Below are 24,955 nucleotides of genomic sequence, written 5' to 3' on the forward strand. Positions count from 1 at the left end.
AATATAGTTTCAAAATGTAGGTAAAGCCATGTACATGAATGAATGGCTGTGAATGAATTTGCCTCTTTTTTTAAAAAAACTTGGTTCCTTCATCTTCGTCCTGACCCACAATTCTCAGCCTATTTACTTTTTCTCAGCAATGTTGATACTTTACAAATGAGACTTTTTGTGCTTTGGCTTGAAGCTGTTTTCTCGTGAGTATCTAAATTGATCGCAAACATTCCAAATCCTGACATTTCTTTCCCTGTCTTTTGATTAGCAGCAAAGAACCTTCTATGAATTTTAGTAACAAATTTGCTTCCAAAATGTATCTGTTCAACATTCCTGAAAAACATATTTTAGTAATATCTACCAGAATTTTGGCAATGATAGAATGAGCTGGTTCACTTCCATAGGTAAGAATACTTTTGGCAGTTTGTATCAATTCAGGAATCAACAATGTGTGTAACTAAGCTGTCATTGGTTCTGCCATTGTTTTATTTGTCTTGTTCCCTGAATATTCTGTGTCTGAGGGCAATGTAGCAGGACACTGATGCACTATATTTTGTGGTGGCTTATTTGAGAGCTACTTGGATATGGAAATCTTCCTTGAGAGATCATTTTGATTGTATTCCGATGTTGAATTTTTCATAAGAATCTAACATAGAAATACTGAGGTGGAGTTATTACCCTGAGAATTGCCTGCTGTACCATTTTGAGAAGAATGGCTGCAGTGGAAAGGTAACTTGCACTTTCCAAAATAATTGAAATGTTTAAAGTGCTATTAATGTCCTTGAAACTATGAATTGTTTATGGTCTGTGTTTTACTGTTTGTGAATGTCTGGTTCTTTTGACAGTTCCTCCAGCAGAACACTTGGCAGTAAAAATAAGTAGGATTACCATTCATTTGTTTTAACCCTTTGATCGCAGATAGATGTAAAGATTGGCATTTGTAAAAGTAGCAATGAAATTCTGTACTCATTAATTGTCTCTTTTCTAATTTGCCAAAAGATTTCCCTCCATTGCAAATTACTAAGTGACCAGTGAAATACTCTGAAAGTGTGGTCACTCGCAATGTCAAGAGTAACTTACTCTGAAACTGTATTCATACTAAGGAATTGTACATTTCTAACAGTAATTTAGTGGGTATTGAAGCAACTCGGAAACTATGCTACAGAAATAACACTTGCTGTCAGAGGAAGCAGTTTAAACCCTTGGTTTGTGGATTAACTAATTTCAAGCCTCAGATTAAGAATGGGCAGCGGCTGGATTCTGATCCATGTAATGTAAAAACAGTTGTTTTGGTTGTGAACATAGCAGTTTGATAGGTTCAGGTAAATCAGCCAGTGCCCAAAAAGGAGGTTTGGGCAATTGAGCATTGAACCCCCTCAGGTTATGGAATGATAACTTTGCAAGGAATTGACATTCTAGCAAAAGGAGTAAAAATAGATTGTTTTTGCTAAATATATGAAAACCTGCTTCCTCATCCCTAGAAATGCACTAATTGATTTTGCAGGGAAGTGTTTAATCAGAAACTAGCTCACACATGTCTTGGTGACTGTTATGATCCTTAAAGTACCCTTTAAGCCCACCAACACCTTCATGGAGGATATAGCAGGAAACAGGCCATTCAGTCCATTGTGACGATCAGCCAGGCATTCGCATATATCCTACATTAATCTAATCAAGCTTCATACATTCCTCAACCCCTTCATCCCAGGAGTCCCCTAATGAACTGACTTTGCTCTGCTCGCAATGTTACGTGAAACTGCGTCTACTTAAAAAGTTAAATTTCCACAGCGGATTTGGTAATTTTGAGGTATTCAAAAGCAGTTAATCCATGTTGAGTATGTTTCAAAGTCTCAGCACTGTTGTCTAGCAGGGACACAGCAATCTCCCACATTGTAATGTGCTCATGCTGAGATATTCTGAGATATTTTTACAAGTGGTATATGTTGACTAGGATTCCCATATTAAACCTGCTGTTTAAAAACTGTGCTATGGGATCTTTTGGTTTGCTCTCGAGAGAGCTGATAAACCTCGTCATCCAAACACTGACAGTGCAACACCTGACTGAATTGGTATTGGTTGAGGCTCATGTACGGGTGTTTAAAACCCTCAGTGGAGTCAAGAATGCTATCTACTTAATAAACCGTGGCTGACATCATATTAGTTGTAGGATACGGAGGATACATAAAGAGGAGAGCTTAAATTATTAGTTTTAATGTTTCAGACAGTCACTTGTAAATGTTATGTCTCTGGAGTATGCCTTTTTATAAAGATCTGACTTTATAATAGATGGGAAGAGTAAACGCATCCTCTGTGTATTAAAACTATCAAGAAATAATGAAAATGGCAATGGGTGGAGGTTTCACTGTGGCATTCAACAAGATCTTATTTCTGTCGGAGTTGAAAGAATGAAAATGCAGAGAGAAGTTTCAGTTCACACCCAGCCAAAAGTGGGTTGCAAGTTTCGGATTGTTTGAAATAGTTCTATAAACCATTTCACACATTTTAATTCTATCGTTTTAAAAAAAAATGAGCCAAATACAGTATAGGAATGCTGTACGGCAAGAGAATTTGCACTTGCATAGCTCTTGACTTTGGCTCTGCTAAGCCTGCTTCATAACCAATTGAGAACTTTGTTTTTAGCTGTTCGGTCCTGTGACAGCCAGTTAGTGACCAGGAAGCCCTGTCTGGTAAATGACCAACTCCCTGGTCTGCAAAACAGGTTTGATGTGTGAGTAGTACTATTGATGGCTTAGAGATGTGATGATGGCCATTAATGCCTGCTGCATTAATTTTTGAGATTTAATGAACTTTTAATGAATTTTAGGAAGAAACTTAATATTCAAATGGCTGTTTTAATCATAAAAGGACATTGCAGCTTTGTCTTTTATCATTCCTGTAGATAAGAGGAGACACTTTATTCACACTTAAGTAAAGATGGTCCTGTGGAGATAACACAGTGGACCTAAGTTATTCATCTAGGTCAATCAAACAGAAATTGCATGTACTTTAGTTGTAAATTTGTGTCTATAGGTTTTTTAAACTAGGAGCTTAGTGAGAGCCCACCTAATGTTCTAATCAAAGAATGTTGAATTCGAGCTTTATGTAAAAAGTAGGTTTGAATGAGTAATCAGGATTGGAGAGGGCAGGGTGTTTTGTCTGAGTAGCTACCTACTCAGCTGTTTGGTCTTTATGGGATATTATTGGATTCCAGTAAGCTCGTGTTTACCTGTGAAACTCCTGGGGAAAGTGTTCATCCTGTGAAACACCAAATAAACTGAAAGTTCTTTAGATGGTAGATGGGATTTTCAAGTTGATTTGTGTACCATTCTAGGTCAATATTGGGAAGGAAATTGTCTTTCAGTTCCAAAACCTTGGATGATTCTAAAGGACTGTTCAGTTCCAGCTACCATGTTTCGGGGTGATTAGATTTTTTTTATACATGTTAGTTGTAATGTTTCCAGGGATATTGTAAATTAAAGTCTGCATTCCTAGGGGTTAGGGGATTGGTGCTAGTCTATCAGGGACTTCGAAGGTATGAACAAAGGAAACCATTTCCTGTTCTTATCAATCTCAGATTCACTAGTCTGTCAGTGTGAGAGATCTTAAAGTCCATATTCACCTCTACTACAGTGATGAGGCCACACTCTGGTTGGAGGGGCAACACCTTGTATTCTGTCTGGGTAGCCTCCAACTTGATGTCACAGAAACATAGAAAACCTACAGCACAATACAGGCCCTTAGGCCCACAAAGCTGTGCCGAAAATGTCCTTGCCTTAGAAATTACCTGAGGTTACCCATAGCCCTCTATTTTTCTAAGCTCCATATATCTATCCAGGAGTCTCTTAAAAGACCCTATTGTATTTGCCTCCACCACCGTCACCGGCACCCCATTCCACACTCCTCACTCTGCATAAAATAAACTTATCACTGACATCTCCTCTGAACCTAGCACCTTAAAACTGTGCCCTTTTGTGCTAGCCATTTCAGTCCTGGGAAAAAGCCTCTGACTATCCACACGATCGATGCCTGTCATTATCTTATATACCTCTATCAGGTCACCTCTCGTCCTTCATCGCTCCAAGGAGAAAAGGCTGAGTTCACTCAACCTATTCTGGTAAGGAATGAACTCCTGGTAATGCACCCTGCTGCCCCCCCGCCCCCCCACTACCACTCCACCACCATTCCCCATTTCCATTTCACCTCTCAGCTTATCTCCTTACCTGCCCATCTCCTCGCTCTTCTCCTGTCCTTTATCTCTTTCACTAGTCAACTTCCCAGGTCTTTACTTCAGTCCCCCCTCTCTCCTGGTTTCACCTATTACCTACCACCATGTGCTTCTTCCTCTCCTCTTCCCAACTTCTTACTGACTTCTCATCTCTTTTTCCCATCCTGATGAAGGGTCACGGCCCAAAACACCAACTCTTTACTCTTTTTCCATAGATGCTGCCTGGCCTATTGAGTTCATTTGGCAGATTTTCTCTTAAGTTCCAGCTGGACCATTTAGGAGTGAAATGGTGAAGTATTTTAAACACTTGCAGCAAAAAGGCTGTTTGTGATCTGGCAGAAACACTTTGAGGAGTTGGGTTCCCTTCTATCCTTCTCCCAAGAATGATCTTTTAGAGCTGTTTCATGAAGTTAACTTGTCCAAACTGAAGAAGTACTTGTTAAACATTCTGTTTTCAGTTGGTTAGCTCATCCTAATCAGAAAGCATGTTTCACTAGCTTCGATCTGTGTCTCGGGAAGAAACCTGTCAAGTTTCTGTGGCTTATTAAGATTTCTAAGACCAAACTATTTGTTTAAAACACATAGTGGGAAAGTACCCGATACTACTTTTGTTCACCAGAAAAATCCACTTTTCTTTCATAGTAAACAACTGGGCTGATCCAGGAAATGGTTTGTAAGTGTGTGGGTGTGAAATGTGGTCCATCTTCCTAGTCTGGAGAGCAGGGAAAGGAATTTGAGTTCTCTGAATGCTGCTTGGCTTCTAGTTTCAAGCCCACTGTGTACTGATGACTAGAAAACTGCAGTCTTTTGACTTCTTGGCTTGTTGCCATTCGGATCCATTTCTCATAGCCCAGTGTGCAGTTCCTGAGAGGTATGACTGACCAGATTTATCCTTGATTCAATTCAAGCTCTGACGAGTGAAAATGGATCAAAAGTACAAGAGCTCCTCCTGATGGCTGTGGTACAGTGAGGTTGCTGTTCTGCAAATAATATTATAAACCTCTAGATATGAAAATTGTTTACTTGATTGTTCTTTCTATGGTGATCAGAGCAGGAGTAAATAACAAAATTGGGATAATCTCCAATTTGGGGATTTGCGCCATTGATCTACGACAAAACAGCATTACATCCCACTTAAGACCTATGGTCAGTCCAGTCTCCCCTGGAGCTGTGTTATAACCAAATCATTTAAATATTCAATTCTGCATGCATTGTTCAGGATGGAGAGCCTGAGTGAGTGGGTTGTGAGCCCGCAACCAAGGTTTAGCATCTTTTCCCTCATGAGGTCCTGGCTTCCTTCCTATCTTTCTTTTCGACACAGAGGTTATTATGAAAGGCCCTGCCCATTTATCTCCTTGGCTCCGAACAGTCCTTCCAGGTGAGGTAACACTTCACCTGGGAATCTGCTTTGGTCATCTGTTGTCTGGTGCTCCTGATGTGGCAGCTTCTGCATTGATGAGACCCATTGTAAATTGGGGGATCACTTCGTCGAGCACTTCCTGAAGCAGAACTTTCCGGTGGCCCAACATTTTAATTCCAGTTCCCATTCCCGTTCCGATATGTTGGTCCATGGCCTCCTCTTGTGCCATGATGAATGAGCAGCACTTTATATTCTGTCTGTGTAGCCTCCAATCTATGGCACGAATATTGTTCGTTTTAAAACCGGAAGGAGAAATCTCCCCCACCTCCTTCTATTCCCCACTCTGGCCTCTTACCTCTTCTCACCTGCCTATCACCCCCCCCCCCCTCCCAGGTGCCGCTCCTCTTCTTTCTCCTATTGTCCACTCACTTCAATCAGATTTCTTCTCTTCCCACCCACCTGGCTTAACCCATTACCTTCTAGCGATTTCCCCCCCCCCCCATCTTTTTATTCTGGCCTCCTTCCCCTTTTCCAGTCCTGAAGGGTCTCCCCCAGGATGTTGACTGTTTGTTCACTTTCTTGGATTCTGCATCAGCTGTTGTACCTCTAGCATTGTGTATGGGTGAATAGCCAAAATCTTTCACATGTTAGGATTTTAAGGTGAGGGAAAGAGTTTTAATAGAACCAAGAGAGGATTTAGATTTTCTTATTTGTTATAAGACCATAAGATTATATGAGCAGAATTAGGCCATTAGGCCCATTGAGTATGCTCCACCATTTCATCATGGGCAATTGTTTTCCCCCTCAGCTCCAGTCTCCTGCCTTTTCCCCATATCCTTCATACTCTGACTGATTAAGAATCTACCAACTTCTGCCTTAAATATACCCACTGATGACCTGCAAAACCACCTGTGGCAACAAATTCCTTAGACTAATCACCCTCTGGCTAAAGAAATGCCTCATCTCCCTCCTTGAATGGATGTCTTTCTATTCTGATCTTAATCCCCACCATGGGAAACATCCTCTCCACATCCCTTCAAAATTTGATTTCAATGAGATCTGCTCCCTTATTCTTCTGAATGTAAGTGAGTATGGCCCAGAGCCATCAAATGCTCCTTATGTGATCAGCCTTTCATTACTGAAATAATTTTTGTGCACCTCCTTTAAATCCCCTCCAATGGCAGCATATCCTTCCTTAGATAAGTAGCCCAAAACTGCCCACAGTACTCCCAAGTGAGGGCACACTGTTGCCTTAAAGCCACATTATAACCTTGATTTTTTATTCTAGTCCTCTTGAAATTAATGCTAATGTTGCATTTGCCTTCCTCACCACCAACTCAACTTGCAATTAACCTGTAGGGAATCCTGCACGAGGACTCCAAAATCCTTCTGCACCTCAGATTTTTGAATTTTCCCTCCATTTAGAAAATAATCAGTCTTTTTATTTATTCTATCTAAGTGCTTGACCATAGTCTTCCAGAATCTGTATTCCATCTGCCATTTATTTGCCCATTCTCCTAATCCAAATCCTGTAACCCCTTTGTTTTCTTAACACTACCTGCCCCCATCTTTTTATCGTCTGCAAACCTTGCCACAAAGCCATCAATTCTGTCATCCAAATCATTGATATGTAACATAAAAAGAAGCAATCCCAACAGAGACTCTTGTGGAACTCCACTTGTCACTGGCAGCCAACCAGAAAAGGCTCCTTCATTCCCACTCTTTGCCTCCTGCCAATCAGCCAGTGCTCAATCCATGCTAGTATCTTTCCTGTAATACCAGAGGCTCTTACTGTGATAAGATGCCTTGGGTTCTCAGAAGGCCTCAACACGTCGTCAACCAGTTCGCCTTTTGTTTAGAGCACTTCCAGAGGAGGTGGTGAAATTGGATACAATCATTGCATTTGAGGGACATTTTGAACGGTACTTGGGTAGGCAAGGCATTGCAGAACATCGACTTGATGTGAACAAATAGGATTAGAGTCAGTGGGCAAAAGGAAGGTTAATATTCGGTGGGTGTAGTATATATGAGTCTATAGCTTTGACTACAACTCTTCCCAAATGAAGGATGGAATTTTTATGTTGGGTGATTCAGGATTTTAATAATGTAGATGTGCCTATTGTTGAATCTTGAGCAAAGTAATGAAATAGAGGATGAGAGTACAGTGATTCCAACCCAACTTATTGCCATCCTCTGCAGGAGAAAGTAACAGTTAAAACACTTTCCTGAAAGCTGCTGTTCTCTTTCTCATCACAAAGACTGAACTTCCCTTTATCCTTTGTCTGACAGCACCTCCCTCCCTGGGCTTATGAGTCATATTTGCAGTTAGGGGGTCATGTTCCCGTTGAATCATCGAAGCTTACAACTTAGGAGGAGACCTTTCAGGATTCTGTACTAATGGAACAATAAAGCTCTCCAAAGTATTCCTGTCTTCGAGCTATAGGACCACAGTCCTGCAGGCCACGATACTTCAATTGCACATCCAAGTACTGCCTCATGTTAGTGGGAAATCAAGTGTTCAGGGATTTATGGTAACTTTCCTCTTTTGTTCTAAAATTGCTTGTGTCAGAGAATATTTAATGACTGGTTGTCTCACTTTGTTTGGATTGCATGTGAATGCACACAGTGTATGCACTTGTCTTGATTAATTTCTCCATGACCTGAATTTTACTGACTGTGTTATGACTTTGTTAATGAACCCGTTTTCCTGTCTGCTTTGTTTTTCAGTATGATGTTCCCATTCAGTCCAGTGTAGTCCTTTGCTCTTGCCCATCTCCATCCATGGTAAGGAATCAGTCAGACTCCAGCGTGCGACCAACGATCTCTGGTGCCTCCATGGACAGCAGTGCAGGCGACACTGGCCCAGTGATGGGCTCTTTACCACAGCGAACAGGGCAACGGCAGCAACCTGTAGTGCAGACGCAGCGGCAGCAGTCAGCTGGCCATGCTCAGCAACCACGCAAAAAGCGACCTGAAGATTTCAAGTTTGGCAAGATTCTTGGCGAGGGATCATTCTCAACAGTATGTATTCATAATTGGATTTGTAGATTGCTTTTCCTTTTTTTTAAAAAAAAATATGGACATTGCCTTCTTGGTTGTACAAAGAGTTGTCTTCATTCTCATCTATGGTGAACTTTTGGATTGGTCCACGTTAAGGATGTTCCGTGTCCAATTGCTTGTGTGCATGGCATATTACTGGTAATTTGTATGAATTGTGTTGCGAGTGGCAGATGCACTGTACTGGTGTGCCTCGTCCAAGGATTTAGATTGGGTCAGTTTAAGATGCACCAATTCTAACCTGAGGCAAGGGATCTTGAATTCAAACCTTGTGCTAGGAATTGACCTGATTCAGCCTGGTGTTGAGACTTAGCTATATTAACACAGTATTTAACATTGTAATAAAGGAGAGTCTTTCTGATCCTTATATCATCTCATCTTTGTGGAGAATTCCACTTAATCTTATTCTGTCATTTTCACTATAATCCTGGAACTTCTTGCCTTCAAATATTTACCCAATTTTCTTTCAAAAGCTGGAATTTAATCTGCACCCAGTAAATTTTTAGTTGGTATATTCCAGGTTGGAGCCATCCTCTCATCACCCCTGGAATTTTTGCTATTCACTTCAATTCCATATCCCTTAAATTCTTTGGCTGAAAAGTCTATTTGCCCAATGTAATCCATCACAATTTTGACAACTATTACTCGTTTACAAAGCAAACAATCCCCACTTCTCCACTTTTGTCCTTGCAACTAATGTTCCTCATCTTTGCAACCTTAAGTCCTGTAGAGGACTTTCATATCCTTCCTAAAATGCGGAAGGGTGGTAACCGGGATTAGGAGATTGTGTCTAATTCTGGATATGAAATATCAATATTTATAGATCTTCAACAAGCACATCTTGTATCCTGACTCTCGTTATGAAACCCAGGGTCCCATATTTCATTAACTGATTCCTTAATGTGCTAGCAGCTTCTGTGATTTTATGTACACAGAAGCACAAGTCTGGTCATCCTAATCATTATCTACTGGCTCTTTGAATGAATTAAGTCTGTCCAAAAAATTCTGACACAATTTTCTTCTATTTAATAAAGCCTTGTGGCTGTTAACATTTCTAACGTCAAGGTTAATTAAATTGTTTTACCGATCATTTTTTCACCAATGATAAATCAAGGTGTTTTTTGAGTATCCACCATTTTCAATGAGCACTTGTGTCATTCTTGAGTCTTTTTGTATCATTCTTGTGTTCAAGGAGTAGTAGAAGTTTATAGCTACCCCCTCTGCAATTCCCACCCTCACTTTACTGGATACTTCCCATCCAGATTGGGTGATTTTAAGCACAGTTAGCTTTTCTACAACTTTCTTCCCCATTCATCTTTATCCCATCAAGTATTTTGATATATCAAATAGACTTTCTCAGCATAATTTTTCTTGGAAAACATGCAGAATATTTGTGAGGATTCCAACCAATCCTTCTGCCTTTGTAAGAAAAAAAATGTATATTTTAAAATCCAGTTAAGAGTTAGTAAGCTAGCTTCAGAGACACCTTGGTTTCTTGCAGGTTCTATAACCAATTAGGAAGGCAGATTTTGGCTTTTATCACAAGAGGATTTGAGTAAGAGTGTAAAGATGTTGGACACCAGGCTCGTCTCACCAGGGCCTTAAAATTGGAGTCAGTGTCTTGGGAAAAATATACTTGGGATAGAAGGATTGCAATGAAAGTTGACCATATTGATTCTAGGAATGGTGTATATAGTGTATGAGGTGAGATTGAGTAGACTCAGGAGTTTGAAGGAGAGGTGACTTTGTTGAAACATGGAATATTTTTGCAGTACTTGATGGCTTGGATGATTATCAGTGGGTTGTGTAGATCTAAGAGTTATATGGCAGAGATGAGAAAAATTTAGAGCTGTAGATCTTCGGAGTTCTTACCATATGGAGCTATGACAGCTCAGTAACTGTATGCTGAGTGTGCATCAATCATTAGGAAGTGGCATTAGTACAGAAAAGTAGCATTGAGGTAAAAAAAAATAGTTTTCATTGAAAGGCAGAGCAGGTATGAGGTAATAAATGGCTTACTCTGCTTCAAGCTGTACTTTGTTATTGCATACCAGTCATTTTTTGGGTCCCTGATGCAGCCCAGCATTCCCTTTTCCCAGGCACTTAAACTTATATGCATGCAAAAGCTTTGTGTTCAGTTTTATTTTAGTTCTTAGTCTCTTACTATGTACTTTTTCCCCTTTTTGGCATTAATATGAACATTAGTCTTTTCCAACAGTACCAGACGTGTACAAATCCCTGCTTAATTTTATTTGGTGGAGCTTTACGATATTTCTCCTGTGCTCATCAGAACAACTGGATTCTTTCCAAGAAAACCATTTGGTCAGAAATGTGTAATCTGTCTGACCCTTTGGAATTCCGACTGCAGATTTCAGATTGATTCCTGACACTTTGGACATGCGCTACTCTTGGAGATGTGATGGATTTGGAGAAACCTGTGGCAGTCCAAAAGATGAGGCATATTCTGAAGGTGGTAATACTTTGTACCCTTGGGGTGACCAAATCCGGTGCTTGACAGAGCCCTTCCTGCAGTTTGGCAGGGCTATTAATTGATCAGTCATTCTGGGAGCTGGTAGAGGGGCCGAGTATTTTGAATGTGCCTCCTAATAACATTCTCCCCATGATGAGGGCTACAAACTAGAAAAGCCATTGGAGCCAGTAAATTGCAACAATGCTTCTGCATGTATATTGGATTCATGCAGCCAGACAATGCTGCAGCCCAGGAAGAAGAGGCAAATAAATAAAAGTGCAGATGATGCAATGTGGAACATAAGTGGAAAATGCCAGGCAGCCTGAACTAGCAAAGCAGCATCTGTGGAAAGAAGCCAGTTACCATTTTATGACAGCAGACCTTGGAACTGGGGAGAAGGGAATGGGAGTAGGCAAGCAGCTCAGGTAAGCCTGCCCCAATCATTCAGGGTAATATGCTGGCTTCAGTTCCTCTTGTGCCAGTTGCCCATAACCCTTAATTCCTGGCTCTTTCAAATATTTATCGCTACCTTAAGTAATCCCAGGCATTCAGCTTCCCTAAGGTCTGAGGTCGGTTCCCTGTACCTGTCCCTAAATGTCTCTTTCCACAAATGTTGCTTTGCTGGCTGAGTGTTAAGTATTTTCTGTTTTTGTTCCTTTATTGGAATTGAATGCTGTTTTGCTGTTGGTGGATTTGAATTATCTGCATGTTTTCCCTCAGTGTTCATGTCCTCAAGACAACCCTTCGCTTTTGGAGAACATTTTTCTTTTGACATGCTTCAGGTTACAGAAGCGAATTAAAACATTTGCAATTATTATGTGTCTCATTTACCTCCACAAACAAGTCAGTGACTATCACCTACACACAATTGACTTTGACTCAAAGCTGTGAATCATTCACTTCCTTTCACCATCAGTAACCAGGTCCCTTTTAAAAGAGCAATGTTTGTGAAGCTTTAATCATTTCCTATACTATATTAGAATTGTTTACTTCGAATTGTACACAACCTTTTATTAATGGAACTGTGTAACACAAATTCCTGTTATGTGGATTTTTAATTGGTTCATGTGTTTAGGATAGCTTTTCTTTATTGTAAATTAATATACAGATGCTCCCTGATGTACAAACTCCTGCCCCTATGAAAAGCTTGACTGATGTATTCCTGAATGTCTGCCATTTGGAAGTGTGGGTGTTCATGATGTTTTGGTACTTAGCAATTTAAAAGCAAATGGATTATGAAGTCTGAGCTGTGCCAGATACTTTTTAGGAAAGCTTTAAGTGAGGACACAATTGTGAATAAAAGTAAATGGCCACATGCACTGAAGATAGACCTGTGTTAGCAGGCAACGTGGCTACAAGTCAGTGACCCTGGACAGCAAGGCAGAAGCTGACCCAGGAGCAGTTCAGTATTCTGGATGGTGTTATTAGGTCTGAGCGCGCAAGATAACATAATGAACTTGGGCGTTGAGGGAACAGATCAGTGGTCAAGGGCCCAGATTGTTTGAGTGGGATCAGTGAGAAAAGAGCTTGCTTTGCTGTTTTTTAATTGCTGCTTGTGTTGTGCAGAACATTGTGGGCGTACTTTGTTGGTGCCGGAATCTGTGGCAACGCTTGCAGATTGTCCCCGGCACTACTTTAGGCTGTTTGTTGTTTCAGTGTGTGTTTTGTTGTACATATGATAAATCTAACTCAGCGATAGCAGGCAAGGAAGCTGGGTCAGTGGCAATGGACATTGATGAAAAGAACATGTTCCCACTTATGGGTGGGTTTCAAAATGACACTTTTTGTGCTACTCTTGGTCAAGTTTGTCAGTGAAATCCCAAGTATCAGTCTTTTCTCTGTCCCTGCTTACTAAATGTAATAAAATGCACTCGTCTTTTCTGTTTCTCTTATGAGACTGACCTTTCATTTCTGTCCTTTATTCTGGACTCACCACACCAGGGGACGCATCTTCTCTTCTCTTTCCCCTGGTGAGCTCTTTTAATATCCCAGCACGTTCTTCTCAACCCTTTACTATCAGCCCAGCCCTGGCAGACCAGTGGTGCCACGGGTACAGCTGCTCTACCACAACTTCAGCAACCTGGATTGGATTTTGACCTCTATGTGGAGTTGGCTCATTTCCCCTGAGATTGTTTCACTTCTGTCTCCACCTCCCCTCCATGCTCTGCTTTCCTCCCCTATCCCAAAAGCTTGCAGATGAGTAAGTAAATAGCTGCTGTAAGTGTTTGGATGAGGGACAGAATTTATAGAGAGTCAATGATGTGGGGAGAATAGAATGGCATTAGTGTAAATGGGTTTAATGGTTGGCAAGGATTCAGTGGCTAAATTCTCTAACTAAATTGGGAATTGGTGTCACTCTCATTGCATTTGTTTAGGTATTTATGACTTCAGGTGCAAAGAGAAAATAATAAACGGGGTGGTATGAATAGTGGTTTAATGTTGCCTTTGAGGATAGTCAGTAATGATGAAGATAAAGTTCATGTTTTAAGTTTAGTTAGATGTGCATTATCTTCACTATAGTCAGGTCCTTTAGATCAGGGGTCACCAACCTTTTTTTGCACTGTGGATCGGTTTAATATTGACAATATTCTTGCAGATCGGCCAACTAGATGGGAAGTGTGTTAATCATGATCAGAATATGGGTGATAAGTCAACCATAAGTTACTTATAAGTGGCTAATATACTCAATTTCGTTTCTAAAAGGGTTTATCTAACGAATTTAATATTAAACACAAAGCACATATTTTCCTCACATGAATATAGTGATAAGTCAATTATAAGTCACTTTCAAGTCAATAGCATTATAACATTTTAAGTAGTTTGAATATTAAACACACAGCACATATTCCTCGTATGAACATATAAAATCATTGTAACACACCAATATCGGTGAATCAGTGGGAGCCCTGTGCTTGTTTCCCTGCAACAAGACAGTCCCATCGATGGGAGACAGCGATACTTGAAGGGGGTTCCTTATGTCCAGTCTATTCCGCAATTTAGTTTTTGTTGCATTCATTGCAGAAAACCCCGCTTCGCAGAGATGATTTTGGAAATGGAAGCAACATTTTCAGTGCTTTCGTGGCTATCTCAGGATATTCAACCTTGACTTTGATCCAGAATGCCGACAGAGATGTTATGTCAAACATACTTTTCAGTCCACTGTCATTTGCAAGCTCGGAGTTGATCTTCCTGCACTGACATGGATGATTCACCAGGGACATTTGCAAATGGGTCAAGGACCCATTCCTTTGCATGTCTTGGGTCATTTGCTGTTGGGAAGTACCGCTCGAATTCTGTCGTCAGTGAAGATAGGTGATCGCACACCAGCTATGAGAAGGACGGTGCAGCCTCAGTCTCTCCCAAAATCCCAGCTAATGTTGGGAACATGTCAAATATGCCCCTGTCCACGCACTGTCCCCACAGTTCCAGTTTGGCTTTGAAAGCAGACACCTTATCTGCCAACTTGAAGACAGTTGTCACTCTCCCCAAAGTGACAAATTGAGTTCATTGAGCAGGTTGAAGATGTCACACAGATAATCGAGTTTTGCTACCCACTCCTCATCACTGAAGTGTGCTGCCAGTTTTGAATTTTTCCCTGAAAGAAATCTCTGTAGCGGCTCTCTTAACTCAAAAACCCTGGTCAGGGCTCTCCCCCTTGATAGCCACCTTGACTTCAGTGTGTAAGAGAACGTGTTTGTGTTCTGCATCCATTTCCTGGCAAAGCTGCTCAAACAGACATGAGTTAAGGGCTTTTGCTTTGATGTGATTGATAACTTCAACAACGTCCCCCAATATGCTGTTAATATCAGGTGACATTTTTCGGCTAGCCAGCATTTCCCTGTGTATGACACAGTGTGTAGACTGGCATTCAGGAGCAACCTCTTTGACTCGGGTAGTGAAACCAGACAGCTGTCCAGTCATAGCTGCAGCCCTGTCTGTGCATATTCCAACATAGAATGACCAGTCCAGTTTGCCTGACATGTAGTCATTCAAAGACTTGAATAGTTCTGCCCCAGTTCAGCGGCAGTGCACTCAACATATCCTCGTGCACGTCGTCTTGAAATATATATCGCACATAAACCAGTAGTATTGCCTTGTTGTCGACATCGGTGGACTCATCGACCTGGATAGCATACCATGGTGACTCGTTAAGCCATTCCAACAGTTGTACTTCAATGTCCTCCACTATGTTATCAATTCTTCTTGAAACTGTGGTAACTGAAAGAGAAACCTGTACCATCTTGTTAGTTCCAGTTCACGGCACATGTCCTTGGCAGCAGGCAGAATCGATTCTTCACCAACAGTGAGAGGCTCCTTGGCCTTAGCAATACAGCTAGCCACTAGGTACGACGCTCTCAGAGCAGCAGCATTTGTGGAGGTGGTTGCTCTCGGCACCTGCTTCTGTCCCGCTTGCTCATGTTTTTTCCCACTCAAACAACTCAATGGGTTTGTCTTTAAGTGCTGGGTGCTTGGACTCAAGGTGCTGAAGCAGTTTTGAGGGTTTCATTGCCTCATTAAACAGCTTGTCTTCACATATCACACACAGGAGGCTTGGAGCGTGCGAGTCACCGGTTGTGTGAAAGCCATATTTTATGTACGACTTGTTGTATTTTCTGTTGAAGGAAGCTTTTTGTTTTGCAGTCTCGGCCTCGTCTGTCTCTGCGTTATCATCATTGCTAGGCTTTTTATGTCCCCTTCCACCTCTTCCAAAGAAACTCAAGTGATGTTTTGGTTTTTACTCATCGAGTAGTTGTAGGTTAATGACCGACTGATGACCTCGTGTGGGTAATGACCTTGCGAGCGCTCAAGTTCAACAGTGGGCGTGACAGGGAATGAGGAAAAGTGCAGCTGACTCATATCGTTTCATATCGCCAAATCATATTGTTTCCTTGCAGCCCGGTAGCACATGCTGTACGGCCCGGTACCGGTCTGCAGCCCAGTGGTTGGAGACTGCTTTAGATTACATGCAGGATACATTTTGGCATTGCACAGCTGATAGCTGTAGTTTATTGTGGTGTGGCATGCCCAGCTGAAACAGGGGTCCGCAGTCTTAGAATTGCAGAAGTATAGTCATGGTTGAGTGACGTTAGAAGAATTTGAGTTTGGTAAGATGTGCTTTGGTTATAAGTGATGGATGTGAGTGTAACTGAGTTTGTTCTGGAGGGTAGCTGACTGCTTTGTTTGTTTCTCCGCAGGTTGTGTTGGCCCGAGAACAGACAACTGGTAAAGAATATGCTAGTAAGTAAAAACTAATGGACTTTCCTTCTAATTCAGTTGATAGTTTTGAGTTGTTAATTCCACCATGGCTCACATTTAATTTTACCAAGATAACTAGAAACAACTGTTGGCATTTGACTCCCAATTGTTGTACAGGCTTTAGAAACAAGGGATGATAGGACTTGGGTTTGATCACCTTCCTGAGTGGTGGGTTCTGGAATGGATCTACCCTTTCTCTTGCCAAGATCACTTACCTGCCATATGTTAGCCAAACTCTGGAACAAGTTATTGAATGTGAAAGGCAGTCCCTGCTACATTTGCAAACCTCACAGCAGATATGTGTCAAAAATAGAAGGAAATATTTGAATTTCTTTGTTTTTATTGCCAAGCTGATTGGAAACTTGTTCCATTTCCCCCCACCCCACCCCGTTTGTGGTTCTGAACATGAGACTAAATGGAATTAGTCTCATGTCACAGTTGAGTCAGCCTGTTAGGTAACTGACCTCAAGATAACTATGAATGCTTGTTAGATGGAATCAGTCTGATGTAAGTATTAAATGAGCTGTTTTTTTTACCCAAGCACAAAGATCCTTTCCCTAGACACTGAAGCGGAAGAATAGATTCATTTTTTGTTTCTAAACTTAAGTTAAAGCAAATTATAAAATATTTCATAGTATAACAGAAGGCCAGTTAATAAAATGTGTTTGATAATCTATCAGAGTTCCAAGATAAGAATATCACGAGACTGAATATCATTAAAAGGACAGATGCTTACGAATGTGGTTGAATAACAGAAAATAGTGTGAAACGCAGTTTTGTTTCTGCACTGGGGAGAAGTATACAATGGGATTTTTCCTGAGGTTTAGCACTATGACCACTGCTTTACTGAATAATTAATCTTTTGGACTGGATATACAGTGCCCATTTTCTAAACTTCCAGATAACTCAAAACTTGAGGGCACGGTGAGGATTTCAAGAAGCCCTAGAAAGGCTGAAATTCCGAGCTGTGTAATTTGATGTTACAGTCTGGTAGGAATGGTGAGAAGAGACAATATGAACTAGATGGAATATGCTACTTGGAAGACGCAATATGAACTTTTTTTAAAAAAAAAAGCAAGGAAAGGGATGGGAGGGAATACGTACATTTGAAAGCAGAAGGGAAGATTGTGAAGGCGGATAATTTAAAATATGTGAATCTTGGCATTTATAAGTACGGGAAAAGCAAATAAGAGTAAAACAAAAGCGACTGACCTTTTATAAAAGATTGGTTTCCAACAGTTTAAGAAAGATAAAAGGTTTAGGAGTGCAGATATAATTTATCAAAATGATTTCAAAGATTATCCTTCAATAGAAGGATTGGAGAAGCTGGGGTTGTTTTCCTGGGAAATGTGAAGAGATGTGATAGATCTCAAGTTCACAAATTCATGTAAATAAAGTATCTGCTTCCATTGGTGGAGAGACTGAGAACTGAGGATATAGAATGAAGCAGCAAAAGAACCAGAGGAGTTGGGGGAAGGTTTCTTTATACAGCAAGTGATTACCGTCTGGAATGTACTGCCAGGGAGAATAATGGAGGCAAATTTAATTGCAAACACAGATTCTGCAGATGCTGGAAATCAAGAGTAACACATGCTTAAGGAACTCAGCAGGTCAGGCAGCATCTATGGAAGGGAGTAAAGAGTCAAAGTTTCGGGCGGAGATACTTTATCAGTACTGGAGAGAAAGGGGGAATAAGCCAGAATAAGATGGTGCAGGAGGAGACTGTAATGTTTGGAAGGGAGCTAGGTAAGTATCAAAACGATCAGTTCAGTGGAGGTAGAGTGCTGAGTGGGTCCATCTGTTTCCCTTCTTATAAAGATTACATTGGCCAAGTGATCTTCCATGTCATAAAATTTAGACTGGTGACTAGCTCTAAATTTTTTTTCTTGGTCCATTATTAAAGCTAGCTTCATGGCCCACGTCAACTAGACTTTGCTGTGCCAGTGCCTGGCTTCCCTCATCAGCTTCCTGTAAAGATGGTGCCGTGTTTAAAAACTCAGCTGCCCACATCCTAAGTACACACATGACTCCTTTGGCTGCTTATGGGATGTATTTTAAAATTCTAGCATTTTCAGACTGTTTATGGTCTTTGTTACCCCTCCCACCCATGGTGGAGGGGGCTACCAGAGAGTGAGACCACAAATACATCTGAAACCAAGTGCCAACCTTAAATATTTCTACTTTTCCAATTTGACACAATTATCATTCCCAGATTTAATTGTTATATTTTAATTGTTTTTTAGACAGTAGAGCTTAACCTTTGGAATTTGAAGACTGTTGGTCTTTGTAGACAATAACAGTCAATGCTAGCACAGGAAATTAGAGTAATCTTGTTCTACTCAATGCAGATATAAAACATTATGTCAGCAGCTTCAGTAAATTAATTACTTTATCTTACAGTTAAAATTCTGGAAAAACGTCATATCATTAAGGAGAACAAGGTACCATATGTGACCAGAGAGAGGGATATCATGTCTCGGCTGGATCACCCCTTCTTTGTAAAACTCTACTTTACGTTTCAGGATGAGGAGAAGCTCTGTATCCTTCATTCTTATTGCATGTTTCACTGCTATTTCAAGGAAGTACAAAGGGGCCATGCTTGAAGATTAGCACTTAACAGAAGCACGGTCTTGTGATATTTATGTAATTCCAGGAAAATGTTGTAAATCATGGTGTTTTCCCCAGTCTTTACATGATTTGATCCTGAGCTTCCATGCAGATTTTGGTCTTAGTTATGCTAAGAATGGAGAGCTGCTTAAATACATTCGTAAGCAAGGCTCATTTGATGAGAACTGCACACGATTTTATTCGGCTGAGATTGTTTCGGCACTAGAGTACTTGCATGAGATCGGGATTATACATAGGTAAGGACTTACATTTTTACAGCTGTTTGGCCTGTATTATGTCTTGCCTGCTTCAATTGCTTCGTCCGTGTTAGTAGTGATTTGAGCTGATGTGGTTGGTCTCCGACTAAGGAGAGAAGTTTCTTGCCTTGATAGAATGCTTGAGTCTCATCACCAGCTGGGAACTGCTGGAGAATGTCATTAAGGCATGGATACCAGCCAAACATCTAACATTCCTCCAAACGCCTCCTCCATGGACGTTTACAAAGACCCCTCAGCATCACGATCTCTTGTTTTAGTATGTAGAAACTGTTAAAGGTCATGGTGTTCTGTGATCAAAAAGATTGAAAGATGGTACACAAACAGGGAATTAAAGTAGAAATCACAAAATAAAAATGCTTAAAATCAATCTCCAAGTCGTTTGAGAAAGACAGAAGAATTGAACCAGATAATGAAAAAGAGGTAAAATTAGAAGCCATGAGGAAATGCGAAAGAGTCACTCGGGACAAGGGAAGGAGTTTATTATTTTAAAGGAAATTAACAGTTGTAGCTTTGGGTGAATTAAAAGTATGAACATGCTGAGGTGGTTGGTTAAAACTGTGATAGTGAAGTATTCGGGGAATGTCCACATACTCAGTTCACAGGCAAGATTTCAATATTGGAAATTTTCAGGTAACAGAAACTGCTGGAAATACTCAGCAGGCCTGGTTTGAATTTGTGAACAGAAGTGATTAATATTGTAGGTCTAGAGCTGGAAAATGTTGGAGAAAACTGGAAGGAAAGGGAAGTCTCATGGTTCAGTAGAAGTTAAGAGAGTGAAATGGTGGTGTCCAAGATGTAAGTGGCACCAGCAGAGTGACTGCTGTTCAAAAATGTGGAGCAATAATTGTATCAAATTGTTGAATGTGGGTGAGAAAACTGAGATCAAAAACTTTTATTTTAAGCTTGGAAAAATTCCTCAGAACACTGGCATGCTGCACTAGGGCAAAGATGAGGATCAAAGCAGGATAGTGATCTAATGAAGTGACCAGAGCTCAGGACAAAGCTTGTTGCTTCTGGGTACAAAGCCCAGACATGAATAGACTTTAAGGGTGGAGTGTAAATCAATTTGAGGCATTTAACAGAATATGGAGAAAAGAATTGAGCTAATGGGCGGTTTTGATCAATATGGGCTGAGATCTTTGTGCGATTGCATGCTATTAAAGGTAAGCTATGATTAGTTTGTAGTTGATAATGTAATCTGCTTAAAATGATTTTAGGGACCTTAAACCAGAGAACATCTTACTGAGTGAAGATATGCACATACGGATTACTGATTTCGGAACAGCAAAAGTATTATCTTCAGATAATACGCAAGGTGCATAATTTATCCTTTCTCATTCATCAAGCAGTGCCAACTTTTATATAAAAATAAACTCTTTTATTAAAAAAAAACAGGGGGTTAACTGCTATGTTTTACCAAGCCCTGCTTAGTTTCACTGCAAGAACTGACATTTAAACCACTACTGTGGACAATTACTAGTACAGACCTTGCATGGCTCTTTGACGATTGGAGGTATCTTTTATAATTTGTGTCCCCTTGCTTAAAGGCTGTTAAGTCGATGTATTCACTTGTTCATAACTTGAGTTGAAAAGATTAGAGGGAGAGGGTGTAGGAGACGTGTATGAGAATCCTGATCATTGTGTTCCACAGTTTACACTAGTTTTGGTATTGCAGCACGAGCAAATTCTTTCGTTGGAACAGCACAGTATGTTTCGCCAGAGCTTTTAACTGAGAAATCTGCTTGTAAAAGGTAAGTAGACATCTTATCAAATCTCTACTGGGGTAGCTATTTCCCTTTGTGATTTTTCAACACCATACCCACACCCCTCCAAATCCCTGATCCTTAATGATCTATCTAGACTTTATCCTGTGCTGTGCTTTCTCATTGGCCGTGTGGAAGGCATCACAAGTGAACTCAGATTAATTACAGGAGATGTTCCTTCAGCGTTCCCTTCTATTTTATATAATGATGCCTGTGTCAGGTACCTGGACTATCATTATGGTATGGGTTCCACAGACTCTGGGATTTGGGGCCCTAGAGACCTGTCTCAGTTAGGTACTGAACTAGCCAGGATACGAGGTTCACAATCCTTGCCTTTGACTGGAGAACCTGAGTAGAAAACTGACCCTGGTGTTAGGCTGTGTGGGATTTGCCCCTCATTGATCTGCACCTGTACAGATCTGACCTTCACTGGAGTATAGGCCAAACAGCCTTTTACCTCAGCTTGATACCACAGCTGGTGAATTTGACTAGAGGGGGGAGGTGGTTACTGTTTTCAGAGTATCTGCATCTCCTATTGAGTCTCACTTTAGACTGTCGAGGGACTATCACAGAGCAATAACTCTGGTACATTTCCCCTCTTTTCCTCAAGGTACAAATCATACCCAATTTTCCTATAGGCAGTGTAAGGAATAATTGACTCTAATGTTGAATGGAAGCTCCCTGTGTCACTAGCACTCATGATAGAGTGGCTACAATGGTGGTGCTCTGAACTAAAGGAAGCAGGAGGCTGGACTTCACCCCCAGGCCTTCCTTTCTGACTGCAGACCCTGTGAGTGAAATTCCAAAAGTACCTATGTGCAAGTGCTGTATTGATTAATGTTTTCTAACCTCTGTAGCTCTGATCTGTGGGCTCTTGGCTGTATCATTTACCAGTTGGTAGCTGGATTGCCACCTTTCAGGGCTGGGTAAGTACATAATATTGTATATTATGATGGTAGAACCCCTCTTTCTCCCCCCCCCCTCCCCCAGCATCTCATGTTATTTCTTTGGTTTTAATCTTGTCAATATCCACACTATGCTATCCTCTGACACAGTACCAAGCATTGTTGTCTTCTTGTCTAGTGCACACAAACTGGCGTTGCCTGGTGCTCTACTACAGCACATAGATGTGTCTGCAAAGAGCTTAGCCGAAAGTTGATTTCTAAATTTGACTGAAGTACGTTAACTTCTAGCAGAGCTTTTGAAATTATGTTAATAAGCAGGTGTAAAAGTTTTCTGAATCAGTGCTTATAAATTGCTGTAATTTATCAACTTCTGTGACTTGGTGAACTGAAGTGGCTGTAGTTAGCTATTCAGGCAGTGGCCACTTTAACCTAGTAGAAACTCCTTGGAAGCGATGGAGGCCTTGGGGATTGCCTGTTGGGATGATTCCACACTTAATTTCTTTTTCTCGGATTTGCCCCACCCTTTATTCTGTGCTAAAGTGCACAAGGAATATGAAAGTAGGAAAGCAGTAATTTGGAAATACTGTTTGAGCAGCCTATTTGACTGTTAAGTGTACGCTAGTCACAGGTAGCAAATCATGAGCAACAACTCTGACCCAAGTACTAAGTCAATTGCTCACTTTCTGTTCGCCGGCTATAATGGTCTGACTATGATTCAGTGATTCAGGTCCATCCTAAGCTAACAGGTGTTTGTGAGTAGTGTAGACGCATCTGATCTTGGATCCACTTTTCAATCAGCAAAGCTAGTCTCAATTCTACATTTATTATCAAGGATTGGCTTATGATCCCCATCTGAAGCCAATTGTTGTCCCCTCTTCTGCATCACCTGTACTCGGCTAAGCCAGCTAACTGGATTGTGTTGATATGAGGAGGATTTGTACTCTAATTCTTGGGTTTTTCTTGGCCTGCTCAGTGCATTATATGGTGAACTTCTAGGGTTCCTTTAACTCTATTGTGAAACCTCAAACACTTAGCTCATGAAATCACCGATTAAGAGAGTTTTTAAACCTTCATAGTTTTGATGATTGGTGATATTTATTGTATTTATTTCCCTTCACAGGAATGAGTATCTCATATTCCAAAAAATAATTAAGTTGGAATATGAATTCCCAGAAAAGTTTTTCCCAAAAGCGAAAGACTTGGTGCAGAAGCTTCTGGTGAGTAATTTCATATTTTTTCCCTCAATGCTCATCTCAAGATACTCACCAAACTGCTAACTCCAACCAGCTGTGTTCTTGGCCTTTCACTGAATATCCACTCCCAGAAAGTATCTCATAAAGTGGCATTGTGTTACATTCTATAAGTGTGCCCTGATTTTGAATTTAATAACATTACCTGGACAACATTTCAGTTTTACTGGAGGAATGCTACACTATAGGAATTGCCTTTCAAGTGTGATTTTAAAGACTATTAACCTGTTTGAAGTAAAAGATTGTGATGCTGAAAACATTCTACCATAAAGGAACAACCGGTCATTTGTTCAATTGCTGGTCGTGGTATCTGACTGGAAAATTTGTTTACCCTTGTGTTAACTGAATTATTACATCACATGGAAAGTACAATTGATTGGATACCGAGCATGGAGTTATTATCAATGTGTTTTAATAATTTATTTTGCCTTTTAAATTCAAGGTGTCTGAACACACAAAGCGCCTTGGCTGTGAAGAAATGGGAGGTTATGGACTCCTTAAAGCCCATACATTCTTTGAACCTATTGCATGGGAGAATCTGCACCTTCAGACACCCCCCAAACTCACTGCGTATCTCCCAGCAATGTCTGAAGATGAAGAAGATTGCTATGGCAATGTGAGTACAAATACCCTTCTGAATCTTTCATGCTTTTCCTAAAAATTAATTTCAGCACTTTTAATTGATTCTCATAGTTTCCAACAGCAGGCACAAATGTTTGTGTACATATTGCACAGTATTTTGATGCCCTAAACTGCTGCCTGGTAGTGTACATCAGATAACAGAGGGCTGAATTTCCTCTCCAGTTGTAACTCTGGGCATGCTCCTATCCTATTACCTTCTAAATGACCTTAATCTTTTAGTAAATGTATGCATATTATAATTCTGTCTTAAATCATTTTGTCTTTCCTTCCTGAACTTCCAGAATCTTAATTTATGTTGCATTATGTAGTGAAAGGAGATCACTGTATATCAGAATTTACAGAAGCAAGACCTTCATTTAACACTTAATTCATGGAGCAATATTGCATCTCTGCAATTTGATAGCCAATCAACTGTAACTATTTTCTGCAATCCCACTTCATCAAATCAGATCCTTTTACTTTTTGGTCATCTCCCTTTGTTTTTTGTTCTATCCCAAAAGTTGCCCTCTGATTTGTTATTCTCTGTGCTAAAAACTGTTGTTAATGTGAGAATATCAGGGGAATAAGATTATTGACCTTTTTGTCCAATCTTTTCTGCTCCATGGTGCCTGGCTGCAGTATGATGACCTCCTCAGTCAGTTTGTCTCCATGCAAGTGGCTCCATCTGGCTCACTGCACTCGTTGTCTTCCCCTGAGCCTAGCCCACCACAGAGGTTATGTAGTAACATCGAGCAGTATGTCCATGATCTTAACGACACTTCGTTCGAGTTGGACCTTCAGTTTACAGATGAGGACAAGCGTCTCCTGCTTGAGAAACAAGCCAACAGAAATCCCTGGTAAGTTGCAGTTATGCATACAAACAGTTAACCCTCTGGCTCAGACTCTTTACAAACCTCCCAATAATTCCAGCTGGTGTGCTACCTTTAGAAACATATGTCTGAAGAGAGGCTACTTCCACCACAAGAAGTTAAGTTCATCACTGTGTAAATCATTGCAATGGCAATTCTGTGTTCCCTTTGCTTACTTTGATATTGCTGTCACATCTGAAGTACAGTGCCAAGGCCTTGAGCTCAGCTCAGTGTTGGAATTGCATGCCCATCTGACTGTGTCCTCCCTTCTCTTCAGTAAATCTGTGACATGCTGCCAGTAAC

General features: G+C 40.7%; 1 protein-coding gene across 3 annotated transcripts in view; it reads left to right on the forward strand.

Annotated features, from left to right (window-relative positions):
• LOC132399399 (3-phosphoinositide-dependent protein kinase 1-like) overlaps positions 1-24,955 on the forward strand; it is an 82,651-nt gene that overhangs the window by 48,289 nt on the left and 9,407 nt on the right. For all 3 annotated transcript variants that reach the window (XM_059979695.1, XM_059979697.1, XM_059979694.1), the window contains 10 exons: positions 8,304-8,597; positions 16,299-16,341; positions 18,760-18,897; positions 19,079-19,223; positions 20,462-20,559; positions 20,920-20,995; positions 21,865-21,933; positions 23,033-23,129; positions 23,605-23,778; positions 24,423-24,640. In XM_059979695.1, the coding sequence (XP_059835678.1) occupies positions 8,304-8,597; positions 16,299-16,341; positions 18,760-18,897; positions 19,079-19,223; positions 20,462-20,559; positions 20,920-20,995; positions 21,865-21,933; positions 23,033-23,129; positions 23,605-23,778; positions 24,423-24,640 (1,352 nt within the window). The remainder of the gene's footprint in view (positions 1-8,303; positions 8,598-16,298; positions 16,342-18,759; positions 18,898-19,078; positions 19,224-20,461; positions 20,560-20,919; positions 20,996-21,864; positions 21,934-23,032; positions 23,130-23,604; positions 23,779-24,422; positions 24,641-24,955) is intronic.

This window comes from Hypanus sabinus, chromosome 9, assembly GCF_030144855.1.
Source record: "Hypanus sabinus isolate sHypSab1 chromosome 9, sHypSab1.hap1, whole genome shotgun sequence".
Taxonomy (NCBI): Eukaryota; Metazoa; Chordata; class Chondrichthyes; order Myliobatiformes; family Dasyatidae; genus Hypanus; species Hypanus sabinus.